General features: G+C 34.5%; 2 protein-coding genes and 2 non-coding genes across 5 annotated transcripts; 3 read left to right on the top strand and 1 right to left on the bottom strand.

Annotated features, from left to right (window-relative positions):
- Window positions 1–551: 551 nt before the first annotated feature.
- Window positions 552–1,016, bottom strand: LOC114396887 (uncharacterized protein DDB_G0290685-like). Its single transcript, XM_028359060.1, has 2 exons — window positions 794–1,016; window positions 552–724 (listed from the first exon to the last, which is right to left on the bottom strand). Exons 1-2 carry the CDS (start codon window positions 1,014–1,016, stop codon window positions 552–554), a joined length of 396 nt encoding a protein of 131 aa, XP_028214861.1.
- Window positions 1,017–2,381: 1,365 nt separating this feature from the next.
- LOC114394968 (pentatricopeptide repeat-containing protein At3g62890-like) lies at window positions 2,382–8,472 on the top strand. Of its 2 annotated transcripts, none has more exons than XM_028356647.1 (2): window positions 2,382–5,590; window positions 6,226–8,472. In XM_028356647.1, the coding sequence occupies exon 1, from the start codon at window positions 2,440–2,442 to the stop codon at window positions 4,765–4,767; it is 2,328 nt and encodes a 775-aa protein (XP_028212448.1). In that variant the 5' UTR covers window positions 2,382–2,439; the 3' UTR covers window positions 4,768–5,590; window positions 6,226–8,472. The 2 variants fall into 2 exon arrangements, with proteins under 2 accessions (XP_028212448.1, XP_028212449.1); XM_028356648.1 differs by having other exon boundaries at window positions 6,230–8,472.
- Window positions 8,473–10,584: 2,112 nt separating this feature from the next.
- Window positions 10,585–10,745, top strand: LOC114397838. The gene has a single exon (XR_003663455.1). It is a non-coding gene; the product is annotated as a U1 spliceosomal RNA (small nuclear RNA).
- A 3,350-nt stretch (window positions 10,746–14,095) lies between these two features.
- On the top strand, window positions 14,096–14,293 carry LOC114397791. Its single transcript, XR_003663415.1, has one exon. It is a non-coding gene; the product is annotated as a U2 spliceosomal RNA (small nuclear RNA).
- Window positions 14,294–27,580: the final 13,287 nt, after the last annotated feature.

The raw sequence follows: 27,580 nt of genomic DNA on the forward strand, positions 1-27,580 counted from the left end.
ATATATATATATATATATATATATATATATATATATAAAATTAGTTTTGCATAGGAGTGTTGATGACCTGGCTTTTGGATTTTTTATTTATCAAAATGTTATGATTTGAATTTATTATCAAATTTGAATCAAACCAAATTAATCTTTTATGATTTGGTTTGGATCGATTTTTGTAGTGTTTATTAAAATATTATTTCATTAATAACAATATACAAAATTTGTTAATATGTTAAACATTTTATAGTAAAAATTAATCTACCAAATTTTTATCCATTTTAAGTCAAAAGCACATGAAAAGTTCACATAAAAAAGAAAGTAATATACAATGTATAAGTTATATATATATATATCACTATAAAACGTTGTGAAACTTAAGTAGTATACATATAAAAAAAACATAACACTAAATGTAATTTTCAAAACAAAATGCATTTGACAAAAAATGGAGCTAAAATGATTTTTAAATCATTTTCGAAACACTTTTGCACTCATCTTCAAAAAAGAAAAAATGTTTTGTGAATTTGGTTTAGTTTTTAAAAAATACACAATTTTTACATTTGACAATCCCACTTTTTGTTGTTACCACCATCGCTATTACCATCATTGCTCTCAATGTCGATATCACCACCATTACCACCACTGTCACTACCATCGTCACTGACACCAATTATATTATTACTATCATCACCACCATCGTCGCCGCTATCACTACCACCAATACCACCTTAGTTACCGTCACCATTGATATTACTAATATCACCACCGTTGTCGCCACTTTCGTTACCACCAATACCACGTTTGTTATCGTCACCATCAACATTATCGCCGCTACCACTACTACTATCATCGTCAATGTCATCACTATCACTATTGACATTGGTATTACCATCATCACTACCACCACCACTATCATTGTCACCAATACCACATTTGTCGCTGTCGCCACCAACGTCATCACCACTAGTTGCCACCACCATCAATGCCACCAACACCCCCACCATTTGCATCACTACCATCACCACTATCGTTGCCCCATTACCACTGCAACCATTATTGGTATCTCTACCTTCATTGCTGCTGACCCCATCACCATCATTATTGTTATCACCCTCACACAAAATACTCTTAAACTAATTTTAATATAGTATGAAACTTTCAAAATGAGTTTATTTTGGAATTAATCATATTTTAAAACCTAGTTTTATTTTTTAAACTAAAACTAAAATTTGGTTGTTATTTTTAAAAATTTCAAAACTCAAACCTAAGAATGACCCCAAACACGGCTTAAAGTAGTATATAAGTGTTGCAATTTTGTTCGGTTTGAACACAAAATAGTCCAAACAAATCCAAAAATTATTGGTTTGGTTCAATTTTTATTTTAGACCGATTTGGATTTAAATACCCCTAGTTTTGCACTATCTTTTAATCCCAATCTATAAAATATAGGTTAAAACATATTTTTCGTCCTCATAAATATAAAAATGTTCAAAATTTGTCATTGCAAAATTTTTAGTATTTTTTTCCTCGCAAAATTAAAATGTGTTATTTTTTTTACACGAAACAAGGTGATGACATCCGAACCTACGTGCATGACTTTTTTACATTTTTTATGTGCATAATCAATTAAAAAAATGTCATATTTTACATCGATTATATGTGTAACTAATGTAAAAAATGTCACAGTTACATCAATTATATGTATAACTAATGTAGGAAATCATCCTTGTATGTTTGATAATTCCAAACCTACATTTGGACCAAAAATGATATATTTTATTTTTGTGAGAATAAAAAATATATTAAAATTTTTGCAGGAATAAATTCTGAATATTTTATATTTAGGAAGATGAAAAATATATTTTAACCTAAAATATAATAAATTTATTAATTTTTATAATAATTATCTTAAAAATTATATAAATATTGATTTTTAATTAGTTAAGAAAGTAAAGAATTTTGCCCTACTATAGCACATTCATTTATTTTTTTATGTGTGTTTATTTAATTTGTTACTTTTTTTTGTATTCTAATGGAAAAAAATAAGTTACTTTAATAATGCCTATTAAAAAAGAATGTTTCCTTGATTTTTTTTTTTCTGTTTTGTTTCCTACTAAGTACTAACCAACCATGTATACCAAAACAAGTTAAAAAAAAACAAAGGTTATTTGTCATCAATGAGCACATCAACATTAATTCTTAGGAGATGTGTAAATTTAGGATGAAAAATAACCTTAATTTCATCAAACATAATCTCAAGGGTTGGTTGAATAGAGTGGAAAAAAATAAAATAAAAATAAATTTTTTGAATTAAAGTAGAAAAGTAAAGGTCTAATTTTATTTTCCTGTTCATTTTACTCTGCTTTGCAAACCAAGCTTATAATAGTTTCATAACATGCACAGATGCACTAATGCAGCAACCGTAGATATGTGACTTGAAGCATGAAGGTAAGCACGTTAGACTCATTGTTGCAATCTTGCAAATGTCCGAGACACTTCAAACAGCTTCTCTCTCAAACGATCCTCACAGGCCTCATCACCGACCCCTACGCCGCAAGCAGACTCATCAACTTCTCTTCCCACTCCACTACTCTCGTTCCCTTCCACTATTCCCTCCGCATCTTCAACCACCTCCGCAACCCCAACACCTTCACATGGAACACCATCATGCGCGCCCACTTGTACCTCCAAAACTCCCCCCACCAAGCCCTCTTGCATTACAAGCTCTTCCTTGCGAGCCACGCAAAGCCCGATAGCTACACTTACCCGATCCTCCTCCAATGCTGCGCTGCCCGCGTGTCCGAATTTGAGGGCCGGCAGCTGCACGCGCATGCTGTGAGTTCCGGCTTTGATGGGGATGTGTACGTCCGGAACACGCTGATGAATCTGTATGCTGTTTGTGGGAGCGTGGGGAGTGCGCGCAGGGTGTTTGAGGAAAGTCCCGTGTTGGATTTGGTCTCGTGGAACACGCTTTTGGCCGGGTATGTTCAGGCAGGGGAGGTGGAGGAGGCGGAGCGTGTGTTTGAGGGAATGCCGGAGAGGAACACCATTGCTTCGAATTCTATGATTGCGCTCTTTGGAAGGAAGGGGTGCGTGGAGAAGGCGAGGCGGATTTTTAATGGGGTGAGAGGGAGGGAGAGGGATATGGTTTCGTGGAGCGCGATGGTTTCGTGCTATGAGCAGAATGAGATGGGTGAGGAGGCATTGGTTTTGTTTGTGGAGATGAAGGGGAGTGGAGTGGCGGTGGATGAGGTGGTTGTGGTTAGTGCTCTGTCGGCGTGTTCGAGGGTTTTGAATGTTGAGATGGGGAGGTGGGTGCATGGGTTGGCGGTGAAAGTTGGGGTGGAGGATTATGTTAGTCTTAAGAATGCGTTGATACATTTGTACTCGAGTTGTGGGGAGATAGTGGACGCGAGAAGAATTTTCGATGATGGTGGTGTGCTCTTGGATCTGATATCTTGGAACTCGATGATTTCTGGGTACTTGAGGTGTGGTTCAATTCAGGATGCTGAGATGTTGTTTTATTCCATGCCGGAGAAGGATGTTGTGTCTTGGAGTGCTATGATATCGGGTTATGCTCAACATGAATGTTTCTCAGAGGCTTTGGCATTGTTCCAAGAAATGCAGCTTCATGGAGTTAGACCAGATGAGACTGCTTTAGTGAGTGCCATCTCGGCTTGCACCCATCTGGCTACTTTGGACTTGGGAAAATGGATTCATGCTTACATAAGTAGAAATAAGTTACAGGTTAATGTTATTCTGAGCACGACACTTATAGATATGTATATGAAATGTGGGTGTGTGGAAAATGCATTGGAGGTTTTCTATGCAATGGAGGAAAAGGGGGTTTCTACCTGGAATGCTGTCATTCTTGGGTTGGCAATGAATGGTTCGGTAGAGCAGTCACTTAACATGTTTGCAGATATGAAAAAAACTGGGACAGTTCCTAATGAGATAACATTTATGGGAGTTCTTGGGGCCTGTCGGCACATGGGCCTAGTGAATGATGGGCGTCACTACTTTAATTCCATGATCCACGAACACAAAATAGAGGCTAATATTAAGCATTATGGATGCATGGTTGATCTTTTAGGACGTGCAGGTTTGCTTAAAGAAGCAGAGGAACTGATTGATAGTATGCCTATGGCACCTGATGTTGCCACTTGGGGTGCTTTGCTTGGGGCTTGTAGAAAACACCGTGACAATGAAATGGGGGAGAGGGTGGGAAGGAAACTCATTCAGCTTCAGCCTGACCATGATGGTTTCCATGTATTGTTGTCAAATATATATGCTTCAAAAGGAAATTGGGGCAATGTTCTTGAAATTAGGGGAATTATGGCACAACATGGGGTGGTAAAGACACCTGGTTGTAGCATGATTGAAGCAAATGGGACAGTTCATGAATTCTTGGCCGGAGATAAGACACACCCACAAATAAATGATATTGAGCACATGCTAGATGTAGTGGCTGCAAAATTAAAGATTGAGGGCTACGTACCAACCACAAGTGAGGTTTCACTAGACATAGATGAAGAAGAGAAGGAAACAGCACTTTTCAGGCACAGTGAGAAACTTGCAGTGGCCTTTGGACTTATCACTATTTCTCCGCCAACTCCAATCAGAGTTACGAAGAACTTGCGCATATGTAATGATTGCCACACTGTTGTAAAGTTAATCTCCAAAGCATTTGATCGTGAAATTGTGGTAAGGGATCGTCATCGCTTTCATCACTTTAAGCACGGAGCTTGTTCCTGCATGGATTTTTGGTAGCAAATTGTAAGTGCTATTAAAGTGAGTGACTATCCTATGCTTCAGGAAGCTGCACCCAATTTTCACAATATTCTGGGCTCGCATATCAAAGCATGAAGAATTGAAGATTTTTCACATTTGGTTTGTTTCCTTGCTGCAGAATCAAATGTCGTTCAATCTTAATGCTCTTGCTGGCAAAGAATGATCGGTAGAGTACCTTATACACTCCCAGATATATCATTCCAACTTTTCTGATGTTGATGATCTATCTTTTCCAGTCTTGAAGCTCCAAGGGTCTGAAGAGAAATGATATGTAATGAAATGTATTATAAGGGTTCTTGTTGTTGCAGATACATCTGTCAATGTTGATTGAGTTTGCATGAAGGGGTTGACCACTCTTCTTGGTGAAGCATGCAATAGTCCAAAGCATCTCTTATTCAGTCCTTTGAATCAATAGCCATTCTTGTGAAGAAGCTGGGGTTGTAGAGGGACTCATCTACTGTATTTGTTTTTGAAGCAAACCCTTTTCTTAGGTTTGGGATAATGCTGGCTGGTGATGTTACTGATTTTTTGCCATGCACACTAAAGTTGTTTGCTCAGGCATTCGGGTTAAACGGACTACCCATCCCACCAATCTATGTGCAAATATTTGAGATTCTTTTATCTTCTAATTTGTGCAAAAGAAACCCAAACAAATGTTCCTTCCCTTTAGCATCTACTCTAGACCTTCTTCAAAAGGTACCAAAGGAGCCAAAAGGATGCCCTTGGCATATTTGACAGCAGGCCAGTTTCTATGCACTGTTAGTATAAACTTTTATACGCTGTCAACCAATAAAAAAGGATGGTAAGTATGACTTTTAAGGTAATTATTGTAAAAGTCAACAAACTTATCGTATATGAAAATTTGTGATTGGATAAAAAAACTTCGTACCCCATTGCCCAGAGGCTCTTCGCTATGCGAAGGTATGGGGGAGGGATGTTGTACGCAGCCTTACCCTTGCATATGCAAAGAGGCTGTTTCCGGATTCGAACCCATGACCAACAAGTCACCAAGGCACAACTTTACCGCTGCACTAGGGCTCGCCCTCTAAACTGTCAATGCATAAACTATTTACTTATTTGACAAACTTATACAATCTTGAAGCACATCTGAGCAAGATTTTATTTGCTTAACACTGTCATTGAAAGTCTTCGGTATGATGTTGTTGAACCTTATACTTCTCACATTTGGTCTGCCCTTATAGATAGCTCCAGAAAAGGCACACAGTAAAGCTCATCAAGTCTCTTTTGTTATATATATCATTCTTTCTATTTAAACATGGTTCTCCAAATGTTGTTTATACTGTGAAACATGTGTCAAATGAGATTCGTACTACAGACTGTGTCCAGCATGATATATTAATCATTTAAGTGATCTGTGTGGTTCTTGATTCTTTAAATTGTCTAAATCATAACTGGTGGTTCATGTTTGTTTGGAAGGTAGCAAGAAGAATCTGCAAGAATGAAGAGGATATGAGTTTGGTATCACCATTGGCCCTATTTTGCATTGTTTCCTCTGTTTTTCTCTACAGCTCACTAGTGTTTCTTAAACTTCACCTGCTCCACACAATGACTGTAATTATAAAAAATAATTATCTTTCATTGAATTTTTCTTTGTTTTCCAAATAATTGAATCTTCCATTTTGTTATGGTGACAACTTGACTGGATTTAATCCTGGGTTGTTTGGATTGTATGAATTTGGATTATCATAGAATGGAAATCAAACTCTCTAAGGATTTTTGGTTCATAGCCTGGACTAGTCCACAGTTTATTGAATGATTTTTCTTACTTGAGAAATGGGAATTGAGAGCTAATAGACGTGTTTTAGTTCTAATATGTAGTTATCTCCTTTTTATTTACTGAAGGATTCATTTCATTCCCATGGGTTATTTGGATTTCTTGAATTTGGATTATAGAATGGAAATGTGAAAGTGTAAGGACTTGGTTTATTTTCTGAAGCAATCAAAAGCTTAATTTTTTAATTTTTCTACTTGAGCTAAAAGAGTAAGTTCTTGTTGTGTTCTAATTAATTTTATCAAGCTACCTCCTTTTAAATGTATATTGATGATCAATTTTTTTTTTCAATGGATTACCAAAAAACTGCTAACATTTTAGCTTAGTTTTGTGTTACACTCTTTCCGGAATCATCTTTTGCAACAAAGTTAGGCCTTATTTTTTGTTCATTGTTTTCCTAACTTTTCACGAAACTATAAAAATAAACTTACAATTTTTTATCTGTTACAGGGTTATATAGATTCAAATGCTGAAAGGTGGTTGAGTTTTTATCGTTGATTGGAGGCATTTTTGAATATGAGAACATTTTAGTTTGCATTTCAGAGTTAACTTCACATTTTGGTGACCCTTCCTGTTATTATTAAGGATGAGGAAATCAATAAATTAAATAGTGCATCTCATATATGATAAACCCCCGTCGTTTGTTTCATGTCAGTAATTGATATGCTTATTTTCATTTATTTCCTTCTTTTACTTTTGTTTGGTCTATGTTTGTGCCTGTCTTGTTTCAGTTTCCAGGAATTGGTGTGGCTTTCATTTAGTGCCTACGGAATCTTTACCTTGCTGTATTCATCATCACCTGCAACTATCCAAGGTGAATTGTAACTGTGAACCAAGGGATGCTCCACAATCCTTTCCATTGCATCGGATCATTTGTTGCACAGTCCTTGCTACTAGAAACTGGTTCAACAGCAGTGTATAATGAAAGTCAACATTTGTCAGTGTGACTAAATTTAATGTCTGATGAAGGAATGAATAAAAAGAAACGTTGAATCATTACTCTTCAATTACCTTTTGGTGAAACTTCTGGCTCTTTAATCTTTGGTTGCAATTGCTGATGGTGCTTTGACCTCTGCAAGCTTGCTTCACCTCTAGCCATAGGTATTGATTGTGCTTTCATGGCTGAGATCATGGCAGCTATTTCTGAAAATTGGGCTTGGGTTTGGCTTGAAACTGATTCTAGGCTTTTAATTCATGCTTATTTTGAGCCGGCTATTGCACCTTGGGATGTTTACAATTGCTGGTTGAATTGTGGAGTCTACGCATACTTTCAACTTTTGGATTTCTCACATTTATAGGGTGAGCAATGCTTGTGCTGATAAGCTTGCCTCTTTTGTTGGCAAAGTTTAGGTTATACTTGGTGGAATTCTCCACCCTCTTTCCTTTCTCAGGAGCTTCTTAGGTATAGAAATGGGCTCCCATCGTATAGACTCAGATAGTTTGGTTTCCTTGGGTATGGTTTGGTCCTCTCAAGTGTACTGATCTTTTTTTCATCAATGATATTCTGGGTGTGCTGTTTAGGTGCTGTTGGGGTTGTTGAGGTGTCAACATAGTTGGGATGCCAACTTCCTTAACTTGACCTTTGCGCACCGCCTCCTTTTTTGCTCGAAAAAAACCCTCTAGCTATAGATTTTGCATTGTTGCAGAAAGTTCTGTTCCTTGTTGACAAATGCAGCAATTTGACATTGGGAAATTTGTTGGTTCTGCTGCATGAACTCGAAGTAAAGCTCATATTTGGCAGAGTTGAGGCTATCTTTTTTTATTTGACTAAGATGCTAGAGGAATGTTGATGTTATAGCAAAGTGTATTGAAGCTGACGTTTGTTCTGTTAACATTTGAAGATGAAATCAATTCTGAGTGGTATATTTCAATGATCAAATTATATAATAATGTGTATAAAATCACACAAAATTTGCAAGAGTTTAATTTCTATATTATGTCAAATTTACCACTATCAATTAATTAAAAATCACTATTAATATAACTTTTAATATAATTAATATAAAAGTCAATAAAATTATCATAGATGACAAAATAAAAATTCTTTATACAATCCATGTATTTACTATTTACTTTGAAAATTAATTAACTGATATGATATCATTGAAAATAACTAGTGATCCTTTTCTTTAATTCAAGTTCTTTTTTTGTTAATATATACTTTATGAAATGAAAATAGCTTCTTATAATACCGTCTTAATATTTGAACCATTTTTAGTATATGGGATAAAAAGGAAACAAACAAAAAGTAAAATGCAAAATATCAAGACATTAAATGATCTTCTAGAAAATTCTTAACAATAACAATAATAAATAAAAAAATAACAGTTTTTTATTTGCTAAGAAAGTATTAATCTATCAAAGAAAAAGTATGAATAATTTTTTGAATAAATATCAGTATCTATTATTAGTAAATAGTAATATACTTTTTTTCTAAAATTAAATAAAAATTATGAGTAAAAAAGTAATCTTGAAAAATATACAAGATGCCTTTATTTTTACATCACCTGAAAAATTAAATGGTTCAAATACATCTTAGAAGATTATATGGAACCAGCTTTCCTAGTGTATGGTAATTGTTCCACAATTCCAACACGATTCAGGTTCGCATGCGGGTACCTTACAGAAAACTATATTGATTTCCTTTAATTTTAAACACTGAGAGATTAAAATGACATCCAAAATCTTTATAGGACCTTAATATCTCGGATATCTAGAATAACTTCTTTAAATATTTAGTGTAATTAGAATAACTCATTCTAAAAAACATAATCTCCTTTATAGTTAACTTCCTCAGAATTTTGGCATGATAAGGGTTTTGGCATAACATTTTTCAGAGAACTCTTGCAAGTTGCAACTAAGTAAAAGGAATGTAATAGATTACAAATCCTATTAAATATATATGCTTAACAAGTTTACATAAACTTGTATGGTGAAAAAAGAAGACTCTGAAACAATTTAAATACAACCTGATCTAAAATGAGATCAGGATCTCCACAGATATTACAGAACTGCCTTTGCAGATGATTATATGATCTTTTCCTCAGTCTCTTCTCCAAATGTAGGCTAATTGTATTGATGCACAAAACTCACATTTCATTAAACACAAAGTCTTCAGTTTCAACAAATGTTTGCCATCACAGTGTGCCATGTTGACAAATAAAAAAATAGATTTAAGTTTGATTAATTGAAATCTGCATCATTTCCTTCCACGTGGAACCTGACTAATTCAATATTTTGTCAGTGTTTTAATGTAAATTCTCAATAGGGTAAATTTTGTAGCTTCCTAGATGGTAGAAATAATCCCAGCAATAAATACCAGTTTTATGCATGTCATCAAAATTGAGCCTGGACTATCCAATTCAAGAACCTTGCATCACATTTTAGTTAAGAGATTAGACATGATTCCAACATAACACCCGGTTCAAGGGAACAGTTATTTAACAACATAATCTATTGAATTCATACCTGACTGCTGGTGAAATAACTCACCGCTAACTTACAGGAAACAAAAAGCCCGTGAAATAGATTGATGCTTTTCATTGGGACTTGTCGTTTCATTTTGGTTTGGTCTGACTGATTTATAAATGCTAAAATCAATGTGGAAAAACCTATATATAGCACTGCTCAGCAAGAAGGTTTGCTACCTTTTTCGTATCATTTTTGGCTTTTACAATCCAAATTACAGAAAATACCCACAGACTGAAAGAACAACATCACCTGCTGTGTAATCTTGTACCATTAAAACAAAGAAGACACAAGAGCATGTATGAAGAGTTCTAGATGCCAAAACAGGATCAACCCCTCAAGCCGCTATAGTTTTCAGTTATAGTTCTGCAACCAGATTCATGTCTACAATGGTTCAAGTTTGGAAGGAGCATTTGCAACTTGAGACCATGCATGGATTGCCGGGAGCCAAATCAGAATGAGTCCCACATCGAAAACATTAGTCAAAGTAGTCTGACACTTGAGTTATAAAAGTTAAGTGTAAGACATTAAGCAACATACTTACCTGGACGGGGTTAATGGATAATCATGAAGGTCCATGGCGTAGGGAAGTGACCTCCATTGCACTTAGGAGGGGTGTTTTCCTAAGGTCTGTCCAAATGGCAGAGCCTACGTCATAATTTGTGATAGTGGGGGCCTGCGTTCGCGCGGCCCCTTTCAATAGAGTCTAAATTTCCATGATTTAGGGTTTGGTTTATTAGTTTGCTACTTGGGTTCTTGCTCTTCCTGTGCTCTCCTGTGAAATAATAATAGGTCAAAATACTGAGATGACAAAGGAGATTGAATAAGTAAAAGGTATCAACCAATACCAATTAATTTATATTTGAAGTAAATAATTAAAAACAGAAAAATAATTGTTGCAATCATCGATTTAAATTTAAATTAATGAATCAATAATAATTAAAGCATATATATATATATATATATATATATATATATATATATATATATATATATTATATGAGAAAAAATGTTATACCCAGTATAAAATAATTTTATATTCTATAACTCTTAAATAATGTATATAATAAACATAAATTAAGATAATGATTTTATAATTTTAAAATATAAAGACAGATCCGTGTATGCCATACTAGTATTATATATTATTAATTATCTCACAACTTAGTAAGCGAGAAGAAAAGCTGTGTTTCTTTGTCCATCTTTAGTATGGCCTAGCCTTTTTCTATTTTTGTTGGTTCCTTATCTTTGGGATGGAAGAGGGTGTTTTCCTTACTATGATCTGCATGGATTTGTAGATGAAATGAAACTCAGAAGAAAATTTTTCTGTTTTCTCTCTGAATTCCAACACATGGAAGCAACTCAAGCAAGTGAGCATGGATATATTGAACCCAGCAAGGTCCTATCGTTCTAGGTAAGCAGGCCTTACACTGACAGCAAGATAGGGAAGTTGTTGCCAAATATAAACTCAAGACAAAGCAAAGAAAATAGGATAATCAGCATGAAATGGATGTGCATATACCAATGAGAGACACTGACTAACAATATACATTCCAATTTTGTTGTTACAAGCATAGATACAAATATCGGTCCCAAAAGTAACACTCTACCTTTATCAGAGTTTTTTGGATGCCAAAAAGTAGATGAATTGCCCTACCCTACGACAATACTTTCTTGCAAAATCTACTTTTCTTTAAATTTCAAAAGAAAAGGAATCAAAACATCATCAAAAGTTTTGATTCAAAAGTCTCCATTATGAAGTTGACACCACCTTTAAATTTTCTGTGGATCCATGCACGAGGGTCAATATATATCCATAACATGTGAGAACTAACTTTTTTTTTCTTCCTTCTGATAGATTGTGAAGCCCGGATACGTGAAAAAAGGAAAAGTATCGGTGTCGCACCCGTATCCGACATCGATACTCCACGGATACGGCCAGGTACGTATCCTAGGAGTATCCAATTTTTTTTTTTAAAATACAAGATACGGCTAGGATATGGCTTCCTAAGGCTAGACACGGCTTCAATACGACTCCAATACGGCTCGAATACGGGACTGTTGAGCAGCTTGCAGATCCTCGGACACAGCTTCTAAAACGCCGCCACCGGCACCGCCTCCCCTCCTCCGCTGCCACTGCCACACTCCACCATCTTGGCCATGCACACTGCCGCCCCCGCCTGCACCCCCTTGTTCTGCTCCCCCATTGCCTCGAACAGCGGCTTCACGAACAGTCCCACCACTGTCCCTACACCTCCCCTGCCACCCCCTCCATCGTCTCCCTTCAAATACTGCGCGATGAGGGCTCCCACGGTGTTGCGGCAGGCATCGCGGACGGCGGAGTTGGCGTCTTTGAGGCGGCGGACAACGTGGGCGATGATCTTTGTGAGGTGGGCCACCGCGGCGTCGGAGTGCCTGGCGCAGACGGCGGCGAGGAGGCGGAGCGTGACCCGCTTGACGGCGGGCTTGGGGTTGGTGGCGGCCTCGTAAAGACTGTTAAAAATCATTGGAATGGCGTCCGGCAAGAGTCCCAAGATAGTCTTCTCCAAGTCCTCCACTGCGATTTGATGCGTGTCGCAGTCGGAGAGCTTCGAAAGAGAGGTTAAGATCTTCTGCTTCAGCTCCACCATAGCGAGGTGGGACGAGAGAGAAGAAGATCTTGAAGAAGGTGATGGTGTTGGGGTTGATTGGGTTTGGGGTTTTGGGTGCTTCATTGTGTGAAGTGAGTGAGTGAGAGAAAAAAAATGGTTTTGTTGAATGAAATTAGAGAGAGAAAGGTGGAAGAAGTAAAAATAATGTGTGAAAGGAAAATGTGAACTGATTTGAAGGGGAGTGAGGGAGGTGGAAAGGAATGGTGGATCTATGAGTAGTAGTAATGGAAAAAAAAGGGTGGAAGACAAGTTTTGAAATGAAAATGATGGATGAGGTTTTTTCTTTTCTGGTTTGTGTTTTTGTGAATTGTAAGTCAAGGGATAGGGGCCATTAATGCATTATTATAATTATGGGAAAATGGAAATAGTTTTTGGGTACAACAAACAACGGGTTTTTGGAATTTGTTTTTGTCTTTTTTCAAGTTATTTCTATGTTGTACCTTCGAATATTATTTTTAGAATTTTTAAAATTAAATCACAATTAAATATTAACACAAGTGTTATGTAAAATTGTTTTAAATAAACAACAGAGAAGACATATCTAGATTCTTGCTAGGGGTAGAAAGATACCCAGGACAAGGTAAGAGATCTTAGGGGTATAGGATGGGGTAGGGGTTACTGTGTTAGGGTAGACAAGGTAAGGGATCTAAGGCTAGACATATCTAGATTTTTTTTAATATGAATTTGAAGCTATTCCAATGAAAAATCTAACTGTTCTAGAAAAAAATCTGAAACTATATATAACTTTTTATATATTTTATTAATGTATCCAAGACGCATCGTATCTTTAATTTTAAAAATTTGCCGTATTCCTGTATCTGTGTCGTATCGTATCCGTATCGTATCTCGTATCTAGGCTTCATAAGACAATGAAAACTGAGAAAATTGTGTTGTTTCCATTGTCTTTTCTTTCATCATCGTTAGTGTTATTTAGCAACAAGATGGACTCAGGTGCCGGGACTGACACCGTTCCAAAATAACTAGCATGAGTTTTAATTCACAACCTGTGTAAAATTTCATATATGAATACTAAGAAATACATACAAGAGATCTTGTTCTTCTGTTAGTAGAATTTTAAATTATCCTCTTCCATGCAGGAATCAGTCCAATCGTTCTAACAATCCATGATGATTTGCAAGGTCAGAAGAATCAACATAGTAGGTAATAGTAACATATCCAAGTAAAATATTTCTGGGAAGATTATAATTTGTTTGAACCTTTATTAGTCTCAGGTTTGAACAACAATATATAAATTCAGTTGCTGATCTAATTTTTTTAACCCTGTTGCTCTTGGCTAAGGGATGTTGGGACGATCTGATGCCAGTGATGAATTAGTCCCACATTTGTCAGAACTTTGTCAGGCAGCTGAAGCTTCCAGTATAAAAGTTGGATACTTACATGATGCAGACCTTTTGGCTAAGATCAAGTGTAGTATCTGTTCTTGCCAGTTTAATATTTGATATGTGGGCCATTGGTTCACATGATATTAAAATTACTTTTTAAGGGTAGTGTCCAACACAGTAGCTTGCTATTGGGGTTCTTAATTAAGTGTCACTCAATCGTTGCACTATAGCATGGGTCTGGCGCACCATACAACTCACTTTAGGACTTTTTTTCTTTTCTCACTCTTTGTTCTTTGGACGGAAATTAAATGGCCATTGGCTAGAATTTTCACTTGTGCTCTAAGATTCACTTCAGAACACAACCTTTTATGCTCTAAGATTCACTTCGGAGCACAACTTTTTATGCTCCAAGATTTTTATTTTTGAAGACAAATGATTAGATAATTTTACCAAAGCTTCATCTCTTTTCTTTGATAATTTTTCAAGGGCTTTAGATAAGCATATTCATTCTTTTTATTTTTAATATCTTTGGTCTTGAATGTTATGAGTTGCATAGCTTGTGCTTGGGTATCCTTATTTATATGCTTTAATAGATTTTAGGTAACATTGTGGTTACCTATTAAACCAGCAGTATGCAGTAATTCAGACCTAGGTAGCATTTACTAGACAAGGAACTGTGTAATTTGTGTCAAGAACTTTTGCTGCCTAACTAAGAATCATCCCCTAAAACAACCAAGTTTTTTTAATGTTTCTGCAACCGGGTGATGGTTCATGCTCAAAGATTACTGGGACTTCACTGTTGGAATTTTCTATAGTATTTCATTCCCTTTATGTTATGTAGTGTTAATTTTGCCTCCTTTTGCTATTATGAGTGTGCATTATGTCCTAAAATTCCTGCTTCAGACTTTGTCTCCTATAATATAGACTCATGGGATATAACACCGACATACTGGACTCTGCTTTAATTTCTTGTGTTAGTATAAGACACGATAAGTTGAATACATAATACACAAAACTTTACTGGTCATCACAGGCTTATTTTTGCAGCTGTTTAGACGAAGCACACAGCAACTTCGAGACCATTTTACTGTAGCCAGCGAAGTACTCAGCTCAAATAAATCCAGGGAGAATGGCCTATAAAAATGAGATGGTGTCAGTGAGAGCAACTTGAGTATCTCCCGATGACCTTTCCTAGATAGAATCTTCAATGAGTGGAAACAACTTACTAATCAAGTTGCTCATGAATTGGTAATTAGTTTGATCCAATTGGGCTTATGGATTTTTTTTTCTTTCTAATTTGTTAGTTTGTTTAAACTTATTTGTTTTTAAAAAAAATTTATCTTTAAGTAATTTTTTGTGTTTTAATATGCTTGTTTAAATTGTTCTGCAAAAAAAAAAGTAATTCTCTGTTAATTTTGAGAAACAAATTTTATTTGCTTATTAAATAAACATTTTTTTAAAAGTGCTTATTTTAAAATTACTTATTTTAAGGTAAAACAAATGTTCCTTCCCTTTAGCCTCTACTCCAGACCTTATATCATTATGATTAATTAACACGGTTCTTACAAATGCTGTTGATACTATGAAATGTGTTTCAAATCATATTGAAATTGAAACTATGGGCGGTCTCCAGCATGATATATTAATTGATGGAGCAATCTTTGTGGTGTTTTGATTCTTTAAATTGTCTAAATTAAATATATACATGGTTCATATTTGTTTGGAAGGTGACAAGAAGAATCTGCAATATTAAGAATAAAGAGGATATGAATTTGGTATCATCCTTGGTCCTGTTCTGCATTGTTTGTTTCCTGTTTTTTCTCAGCAGCTCACTAGGGTTTTCTTAAACCTCACCTGGTCCACACACTTACTGTAATTATAATATATATATTATTTTGCATTTTTCAATTTTTCCTAATTATTTAATTACTTTTTTTTTCTTATGGTAAGAAAGTTACTGAGTTTAATCATGGGTTGTTTGGAACTTTGGATTGTCAGCCCAAGAGATTTTCAGAAACAAATTATGACCAAAAATCATTTTTTATAGTTTATTTTGAAATTTTTTTTATATCAATTCCTATTATACAAAATTTAATTTAAAGTAAATATTTAAAGGTTTCATAAAATTTTCATTGACTTAACGTAATAAAACATTCATTGACTAATCCTACTTTTACTTTAAATATAATAAAAACATATAACCTCAAAAGTGTAATGCTAAATATCTTCATAAAAAAATATGCTTCTTAACTTAAAGAACTAAAAGAAAAATATGTATAAGTGTGAGGAAGTCCCATATTAAGAGTAGAGTAGAAGTAAAAAAATTGAACACCATATAAGTGAAAAAAACTCATAATCTTAAACTTTAAGGTTTTGGGTTAATGTGATTACTCATGACTTATTGGTATAAATCTTTTTGGTATTTATTCTCCTCAATTCCCTAACAATTATTTACGACTATGGTTCAGAAACAAACCATGCTTTAATTTTTCAAATGTTGTGGGTACTTGTGTGTGTCGTTTAATTTTTCCTAAAGTTTCTCTGAGTTTTTTTCTTCTTTAAAACTTCTACCAGAGCAGCAGAGCCAAGAGCACACTGACAAGGTTGTTCCATTCTGTAGTTTTTCAGTTTTTATTTATTTTATTATTTTTTATCAAAACACCTAAAGCGGAAGTAGTGAGAAACAAATTTGCATTGTGAGGATTGTTTGAGCTGATTTCTATTGACCTATGGTTTGACCTGATTTCATTTCTGCGAAGTTTAGTCTCAATTGGTCCTTCTATTCTATTGTGTAATGACTGATTGACTTTTTTTTTTTTTTTTTTAAGTTTTGTTTCATGTTGTTGCATGTAAGGATTCAATCTTAACTTTAGATTTGTAAGTTTTTTATTCTCTTGACAGTGACAACGTGGAAAGTTTGAGAATCTAATATTTTTTTTCTTGCATTGCAGTGTCAGATGCATGGTAATACCATTGGACTTGGGAAAACGTGTCAGAAGCATGGTATATATTCCTTTGCAGCAACTTTCCCCAACTGTCATGGCTGTATAACTTTAATGTAAACCTGTGTCTTTAGATCTAACACTGGTTTCATTTAGAATCTTAGTACTTCATGTCAGGAATTGCAGTTTTAAGTGTATGATCTTTTATGGTGTAGGGTTTAATCAGTTTAAGTGTATGATATTTTACTTGAAAAATTTGTATATCTCCAAGACCTGCTACCTACTACAATCCTGTCAAATAATTGAAATGGCATCTTATTTGTAGAAAAAAACCACCTTCACTACAAAAAATTGGTGAGTGCAATTGTTAAAAATATGAAACCCTGTAAGGTTTTGCAAACCACAACTTCTAATGCAAGGTATGGTATCAATGATAGATCTGCTATAGAGTTGACATACAGTGAACGCAATTGCTAAAAAGAAAATTATTTATTATATTTTTTTTTATTAAAATACATATTTGATAATATTTTTTTCGTCTGTACATATAATGGTTAAGTGGATTGCTTGAACTAAACCTACTTCAAGTCGTCAATCTAACCACAAAAGAAGTTCCTGCTTTATCGTACATTTTTGGGAAATCAAATGTAGATAAAATGGATAGGTAAATTTTTAAGTTAAAAACTAATGATAGTTGTATTGAATATGCATTGAAGTGAACAATGATTTTGCTTTTTTTTTTTTAAAAAAAAAACTTGTATAATTGTTGTTATTGGATTCTAATTTACTTATTTGTAATATTTCAACAATGAGATTTTAATAACTACACCTAGAGATTTTTGCCGTGGTAATAGGAAAACATTAAAAGATTTGGTGCCCAGAAAATAAATTTGGCAAGAAGTACTCATATCTATCTACCTTTCTTTTGCTATTAATTTTTTTTATTAATTAACATTATTAATAGGTAATATTTATAGATACTTGATCTGATGACCTATGAAGTTAGATCAAAATCCAATCACCGAAGTGTTTGGTTCATGCCTACCCATTTTTTAGTATTTTTTCTTCATCTAACAGCATTCCATTCAGTTAATTTGAACATTATTTTTACTTGACTTTTTGTTTTAAAAAAATAATATTAACATATTTTTTTCACTTGGTAGCATTGTGCTCTTGGTTTAATTAAGCCGCCCCTCTCTCCAAAAAAATGAGAGAATATTATCAAGATTCTTTTATAGGTAAAGTGGAATTTTTTTACAAAAGCGAGTAACATCAATAAAATTTTATTGTCATTTTATTCTTACATTTTGATAGTCTAATTTCTTGTATATGAATAAATATTTTTCCCTGTCAAAGGAAAAATCCCATTGATTTTTGGTGGTTGTTGATGTGTCAAAGAAAGAGATTGTTGTCCTTGACTCATTTTCAACCACATCAGACAGAAATGAATGAGAATCCAACTTTAAACTATTGGTAAATATTACCCACTATTATAATACTTAAAATGACATTAATTCAACCATCATTGTTAATGTAATAAATCAATTTTGTGTAGGCACGGTGTGTAGAAAAATTTATGCAGCATGAATCTTTCTACTCATGTTTCTTGGTAGAGATTACTAATTAGCAAATATGATATTGTGCATCTTGAAGGAAGAGATTTAAAAAAGCATGGCTCGCAAGTTTATTTATTATATTTAGTTTATTAAATATGTACACTAATTACAAGTTAAAAATGGGTGATTTTATAAAATAGGAATGATTGTGGTGTTTGGGTAGCAACTTGGATGACGCAAATGGGTGCAAATGGTTGCATAATACAAGTAAGTTTAAATATTAATTTTAGTTAACTATTTTATATTGTTGTTAAATTTTACAAGTATATTTCATTAACAAATAATTGAAAAAAAATTGTTTATAGGTGAACGATGGAACAAGAATGCGGTTCAACTTAGATTTGACTTTTAAGCCTCATAACCTAAAGAGTAAAAAATTGATTGAAAGGTCACTTGAGCACCTAAGTTATGAGCTGACATAACATGAACAAATTATGTTATAGTGCTTTTTGATGATGTTTTCTGTCTCGAAAACATTTTATTAGATACAATATTTTAGTTTTCTTTAACATTTTAGATATCAATGATTATTCGTTAATGTTTTAAATGTCACACTTTGTCGAATTTTCTTATATAATATTTTTGCTTTTAATATTTATATTTTTAGTGTACACATTTTTGTTAAATATTTTTACACCTGAACTATAATGCAATTCCTTTACACCAATGTATCGATTAATGGATAAGATGGTAAAAAAATATGGTTATTATTATTATTATTATTATTATTATTATTATTATTATTATTATTATTATTATTATTATTATTATTATTATTATTATTATGCATAATATAAATTAAAGTAATAATGTAATAAAACATTATAATTATATTTTCAGGTTAAACATATTTTAAGTTATTTCATATATTTAATTTATTAAATTATATTATTATAATATTATTAAATATTGAGTTTAATTGATATACATTCTTATTGCAAAAAAAAAATATTATTGGTTAACGGTGTAAAACATCATTATACCATCTGTGTATAACATCATTATTATTTTATTAATTAAATATATATTAAAATTAATTTTATTTAGTTGATAATATTTATTTGATTTTTTTTTATTGTTTAAGAATAGGATCTTTCCTAGAGTTAGAGATCTCCTATTCTAGAGTATAAAGTGTATAAAAGCTGCACTATTTCATATTACGTTGCCACATCAAAGAAAATGATGATGTGGAAGAAGAAGAGCATTCTTCTATTCAGTGATACTCACCATCTTCCAAAATCTTATACAATACATTTCAATTGAGTGATACTCAACATTCCCTTCTACGTACCAGCTCTTTATCTCAAGGTTTTTCACATACAACTTCATCTTCTCCCAGATCTTCAGCATAGAAGAACCTTCTAAAATTTGATCGCTTCATTCATTCGCGTTTCACTTTCTTTAGATTTTCGTCAATATTAGATATTCTACGTTCGCAATTATGATGATGATGCTATAGCAGCAGTATTTCGTGTACCATATTCACATCAAAGACTGAATCACAGGACCTCCAATCACATATGGCAACTGATGATAACCTCAATCATACTAATTTGGGGTTGTGCAAGCCTCTTCGCATCAAACCCCGAATCGCATGACACTCCATGAAACCTTGGTCAGACCCTTCGAATCGCGTGACACTCAACGAAAACTCGGTCAAACAAATTTGGGGATGTGCAAGCATCTTCACATGAAAGACTGAATCGCAGGACACTCCATGAAACCTCGGTCAGGCCCTCCGAATCGCGCGACACTCGATGAAAAATCGGTCATACGAATTTGGGGATGTGCAAGCATCTTCATATGAAAGACTGAATCACATGAAACTCTCCCAATCGCAGACACTCCATGAAACCTCGGTCAGACCCTCTGAATAGCACGACAATCGATGAAAACTTGGTCAAATGAATTTGGGGATGTGCAAGCATCTTCACATGAAAGACCGAATCGTAGGATGTAACACCCTGAAATATTTATAGTTATAAATTGATGTTTAATTGTATTTATTGTGTTATTTGACTATATGGTTGACTTGAATGATTTGAGGTATGACTTGAGTTAGTCATGTGTGAATTTCTTGATGTGGATGTTGAGTATGTGGAATTTTGTTGAGCTAAGTTGAAATTATGAGATTTTAGATTTTACCTAAACCTAGTTCAGTAAAATCATAATCCCGAATTTGTTAAACGTTGGATCGTCTTCAAATTTTGTCTGGAGCTTTCTAAGACATGTTTCCACAGTCTGACTATTGGGATTTTGAAAATAACAAATTTTGGTCTCTCACTAAGCGCAATTCCAACCCAAGAGGGAATTGCACTGAGCGAGCAAGGGCGTGCTAAGCGAGCCATAGTGTAGTGGAAGTTACGCTAAGCGCGAATTCTCACACTAAGTGCGAAAAGTGGACTCTAGCTTAGCGAGATGAGCTTACTAAGTGAGATTTGCAGGTTATAAATACGTTTTCAGCATGAAAAACACAATTTTTTCACTCTCCTCTTCTCCAAAACGCCACTCAAACCCTAAAACCTCATTTTTCCACCACCCAAGACCACCGGTGACCGTTGTTGCTTGCCATTGAATCCTCAGAATCCTCCTCAAAGATTCGATGGAGAAAATCCCTCAATCCTCCATTTCAAAGTTTCTCTGAGGTAATCTTGACTTCTAAACCTTCTCCTAGTTAGTTTGAGTTCCTTTTAGTGTCTCTTATGTGTTGGGTACTATCATAAGGTGTTTTTACACTTTCTTTGAAAAACCCTAGAGAATGAGACATTGTAAAAATTATCTTTTTACAAAATTGATGTTATTTTTGTGACCTTCACTGAACCCCGATCACATTGGCGTGATCGAAATTTCAAAATGATGTTTCCTTTTTGTAGAATTTGAAACACCCCTCAGTCCTTTATGTTTTGATAGGGGTATTTGACTCCGAATGTTGTCTTTGACCTTGTTTTTTAAATCTATATTGATTTTCCTTCAATTTGGCATATAGAGCCTTACGTTTGGACTGAAGAACGTGAACAAGAGAGAGAGGCCTTAGAGCAATGCAAAGAGGAACTGAAGGAGAGATCACGATAGGTGAGGGGAGTTTATTATAAATTTACTGTTTTGATGCCACGGTTAGGGTCAGGGAACCTAACTATGGGAATATATGCCTATCCCTATTGCATGTTGATTTTGATTTTAGAAAACAATGTTTTTGACGAATGAGATGTGATATATTTATTGTTGATGAATAACGTTATTGTCTTTATTAGACTTGTTTTGTCTGAAGACCTGGGGAATGTGAATCCCAGGCATGAAAGATATATGTATATGCGGGATGCAAATTACTGTTGATGTTGCTATTGATGACTTAAATTGATATGTGGTGATGTTGATATTTATGATGATATTGATTTGAGATGACGTTGTTAGTGATGATTAGGTCAACATGAATTGATGTTATTATTGATGATTATGTTGATATGGAATGAGGTTGTTGTTGTTGATAATGTCATTGAGATGAGATGATGTTTATGTTGAGAATGATATTGAAATGAAATGTTGATGATGTTGGAAATGCATTGAGATGATGCATGTTGTGTTGGACATTTTAGTGTAATTGATATCTTTATTATGTTAAAATAAGAGTGCACACTTGTTTTAATGTAATAACGAGATGTTCGGTTTAGGCAAATTTTGGAAATTACATGGAAGTGACTTTCAGGAAAAGGCAGTTTTTTAAAAAAGATAAAACTTCCATCAACCGCCAAAAACCACATGTTCTTTGATCATAAATAATCATTCTGGTTCAGAAAGCATGACGGGTGACAAAACATACAAGACCAAAACAAAACTCTTGAATTATAATCTTCTGATTTTATCCAATTGAACAATTTTGGTTGAACCCCGAAATTTGATTCAATCTGAAAGTGTTATACATGACTTCAGATTTATCCAGTATTATCTCGATTTTCAAATTAAACAACAAAAGATTGAATCAAATCTTTCGAGATGACGAACGATAGTTCGAAGATGACAAACAAGTTTGCGAAGTTGGACAAGTTTGAAGGGCAGGATTTCAGAAGATGGCAGAAGAAGATGCACTTTCTCTTGACAACATTGAAGGTGGTGTATGTGCTGAGTACACCGATGCCGGTGTTTATGGAAGACAAAACTCTGGATCAAACAAGGAAGCATTCGAAATGGGAGAACGACGATTACATTTGTTGTGGACACATTCTGAACGGTATGCCTGACTCTCTCTTTGATAATTATCAAAATGTTGAGTCTGCTAAGGAATTATGGGACTCTCTTGAATCCAAGTATATGGCAGAAGATGCCTCAAGTAACAAATTCTTAGTTAGTAATTTCTTTAATTATAAAATGATTGATTCGAGGCCTGTTGTGGAACAATATAATGAACTGCTGCAGATTTTGGGTCAGTTTACTCAACATGATTTGAAAATGGATGAATCCATTGCAATTTCATCTATAATTGATAAACTGCCTTCTTCTTGGAAAGACTTCAAGCATACCTTGAAACATAAAAAGGAAGAGTTGACTCTGGTTCAACTGGATAGTCATTTCATGATTGAGGAGTCGCTGAGGGCTCTGGAAATTGACAAAGTCAATGATAAAAACGCAGCAGGTTCCTCTTTCGTTAATATGGTAGAGGAAAGTGGAACAGTTAAGCAAAATTACAATGTTAAAGGTAACAAATGAAAATTTCAAGGAAATAAGAACAAAGGTCCAAACAAACTGACAAAATTGTCATGTTGGAAGTGTGGGAAACCTGGTCATTTAAAGAGGGATTGCCGGGTGTTCAAAGGAAAGAACAAGGCTGGTCCAAGTGGGTCTAATGATCCTGAAAAGCAACAAGGTCAGATTGTAGTGAATAATTTTAATTCGAATACGAATTTAAATTATGTATCACTAATATCTGATGCATTCTATGTGTAGGATGATGACGTTGCTTGGTGGTTTGATTCCGGAGCAACAAGCCATGTGTGCAAAGATCTTCGTTGGTTCAAGGAATTTAGACCAATCGATGATGGCTCTATTGTGAAGATGAGCAATGTTGCAACTGAACCAATCCTAGCATTAGGTTGTGTGAATTTAGTTTTTACTTCCGGAAAAAGTTTGTATTTGGATAATGTCTTATTTGTACCTGGTATTCGTAAGAACTTATTGTTTGGTATGGTTTTAAATAATTGTGGTTTCAAGCAAGTACTTGAAAGTGACAAGTACATCTTGTCAAGACATGGTTCGTTTGTTGGATTTGGTTATCGTTGTAATGGAATGTTTAAATTAAACATTGATGTTCCTTTTGTTCATGAATCTGTTTGTATGGCCTCGTGTAGTTCTATAACTAATATGACAAAATCAGAAATTTGGCATGCTAGATTAGGACATGTTCATTACAAAAGATTAAAAGATATGTCAAAAACAAGTATGATTCCTCCTTTTGATATGAACATTGAAAAATGCAAAACTTGCATGTTGACCAAGATCACTAGGAAACCTTTTAAGGATGTTAAAAGTGAGACTAAAGTCTTAGACCTTATTCATAGTGATTTGTGTGATTTGCATGCTACTCCATCATTAGGTCATAAAAAATATCTTGTTACTTTTATTGATGATGCATCAAGGTATTGTTATGTATATTTATTAAATACAAAAGATGAAGCTCTTGATAAATTTAAAATTTATAAGAAAGAGGTAGAACTTCATCAAAATGGGCTAATCAAAACTCTTCGTATAGATAGGGGAGGTGAGTATTATGATCCGGTTTATTTTCAATCTACTGGAATAATACATCAAACTACAGCTCCCTATACACCACAACAGAATGGTGTAGCCGAAAGGAAGAATAGAACCTTGAAAGAAATGGTGAATTCCATGTTATCCTATTCGGGTTTAAGTGAAGGATTTTGGGGTGAGGCTATGTTGACAGCCTGCTACTTGTTGAATCGAATTCCTAACAAAAGGAATAAGGTTACCCCATATGAACTTTGGCATAAAAAGACACCAAATTTGAGTTATCTCAAAATTTGGGGATGTAGGGTTGTAGTCAGGCTTACAGAACCTAAAAGGAAAACCATAGGTGAAAGAGGTATAGATTGCATATTTATTGGATATGCTGAACATTCTAAAGCAAATAGATTCTATGTGCTAGAATCTAATGATTCTGTTGCTGTGAACTCGGTTATAAAGTCACGGGATGCTATCTTTGATGAACAAAGGTTTACATCTATACCTAGGCCAAAGGACATGAATTCCATGTCGAAAGTCTCAGTTAATATTGAGGATATACCTTCAACTAGTACTGAAACTAGAAATAGTACGAGAGTAAGAAAGGCTAAGTCATTTGGTGATGACTTTCAACTCTATTTGGTTGAAGGGTCAAGGAATGATATTGAATCTCAATATCAATATTGCCTTAATGTTGAGGAAGACCCAAAGACTTTTAGTGAAGCAATGGCTTCAAGGGATGTTGTATTCTGGAAAGAAGCAATCCAAAGTGAGATGGATTCCATCATGCAAAATAATACCTGGAAATTGGTTGACTTACCTCCTGGATGTAAGCCATTAGGATGTAAGATGATCTTTAGGAGAAAGATGAAAGTGGATGGTACCGTTGACAAGTACAAAGCCAGATTGGTTATCCAAGGCTTTAGGCAAAAGGAGGGTATTGATTTTTTCGATACATATGCTCCTGTTGCTAGGATATCCACTATTAGACTATTGTTAGCACTTGCTGCTATCCACAATCTGGTGATTCACCAAATGGATGTGAAAATTTCATTCTTAAATGATGAATTGGATGAAGAGATATACATGAAACAACCTGAAGGGTTTGTTATGCTAGGAAATGAAAATAAGGTGTGTAAACTAATGAAATCTCTTTATGGCTTGAAACAAGCGCCTAAACAATGGCATCAAAAATTTGATGAGGTTGTGTTGTCTAGTGGTTTTGTTCTAAACCAAGCAGATAAATGTCTATACAGCAAGTTTGATACTCATGGCAAAGGAGTTATCATTTGTCTGTATGTAGACGACATGCTGATCTTTGGTACCGACCAAGATCAAGTTGATGAAACTAAGACATTTTTTTCTTCTAAGTTTGATATGAAAGATATGGGGGAGGCGGATGTGATCTTAGGAATAAAGATCAAATGTGGAAACAATGGCATTTCCATCTCTCAATCACATTATATTGAGAAGATATTGGAGAAATTTAATTTTAAAGATTGTTCTCCGGTAAGTACTCCCATTGATCCTAACCTGAAGCTATTACCTAATAAAGGTGTAGCAGTGTCTCAACTTGAATACTCAAGGGCGATAGGATCACTCATGTATGCAATGATTAGTACTAGGCCTGATATAGCTTATGCTGTTGCTAAACTTAGTAGGTTTACAAGTAATCTCAGTTCTCATCATTGGCAAGCTATGAATAGAGTATTCAAGTACTTAAAGGGAACCATTGACTATGGTTTGACATATACTGGATTTCCTTCGGTTATTGAAGGTTACTCTGATGCAAGTTGGATAACCAATATGGAAGATTATTCATCCACAAGTGGTTGGGTATTCCCCCTTGGAGGAGGTGCTATCTCTTGGGCATCCAAGAAACAGACCTGCATTACAAATTCAACAATGGAATCTGAATTTGTAGCTTTAACAGCAGCTGGTAAAGAATTTGAGTGGCTAAGAAATCTGATCTATGAGATTCCATTGTGGCCCAAACCTATACCTCCCATGTCTATCAGGTGCGATAGTCAGGCTACTTTGGCTAAGGCATATAGTCAAGAGTATAATGGGAAGTCTAGACACTTAGGTGTTAGACACAACATGGTTCGGGAGTTAATCATGCATGGTGTGATATCAGTGGAGTTTGTGAGAACTCAGCATAATTTGGCCGATCATTTAACCAAAGGGTTAAGTAGAGATCTCGTGAAAAGGTCGGCTGTGGGATTAGGATTAAAGTCCATCTGAAATCTCTTATGTTAAGATACCCAATTCCCATCTAATATGACATTAGGTGCTGAATTCAATGTGGAAAGCTTAACATGTAGAGATTGGAACACATAATCGAAAGTATCCCAAAAGGTATGTGTTCGGTTCTGTAAGTTAAAGAGGTTGAAGTATAACTTCTCAATGGTTCTTTTGAAAAATTGCATTTGCAGGTGCAAGAAAGAAAAAGACTACCTATATAAGCATAAAGTTTAGCCGCTTCAAGAAGCTGAGACTTGGCTTTGATATGCTTATGAAGGATAGGGACACAGGCTAGTAAACTAGTGTCGAGCAAGAATAATGTTATAAACTATTGTGCAGATTATCTTCATGTATTCATTATGAATAGAAAGGGTTCAATCCTTAGTGACACCCTGATATTCGAATATTTGAAACGTGTAATTTGCTAAGATGAAATTCAATCGTCACGATATTTCATCTATGCAGTAGTTTGTGATATGTTATGACTTTGGTGATTTGATCGGTAATTACACTAAAATGGGGGAGGTTTGTTGGACATTTTAGTGTAATTGATCTCTTTATTATGTTAAAATAAGAGTGCACACTTGTTTTAATGTAATAACGAGATGTTCGGTTTAGGCAAATTTTGGAAATTACATGGAAGTGACTTTCAGGAAAAGGCAGTTTTTAAAAAAAGATAAAACTTCCATCAACCGCCAAAAACCACATGTTCATCAACCGCCAAAAACCACCTGTTCTTTGATCATAAATAATCATTCTGGTTCAGAAAGCATGACGGGTGACAAAACATACAAGACCAAAACAAAACTCTTGAATTATAATCTTCTGATTTTATCCGATTGAACAATTTTGGTTGAACCCCGAAATTTGATTCAATCTGAAAGTGTTATACACGACTTCAGATTTATCCAGTATTATCTCGATTTTCAAATTAACCAACATGTTATGTATGTCCATGGGGGGTGCATTGGCCTTGTTGGATGTCCCTGGTGTGGGAAAATAGAGT

Source organism: Glycine soja, chromosome 18, assembly GCF_004193775.1.
Source record: "Glycine soja cultivar W05 chromosome 18, ASM419377v2, whole genome shotgun sequence".
Lineage (NCBI taxonomy): Eukaryota > Viridiplantae > Streptophyta > Magnoliopsida > Fabales > Fabaceae > Glycine > Glycine soja.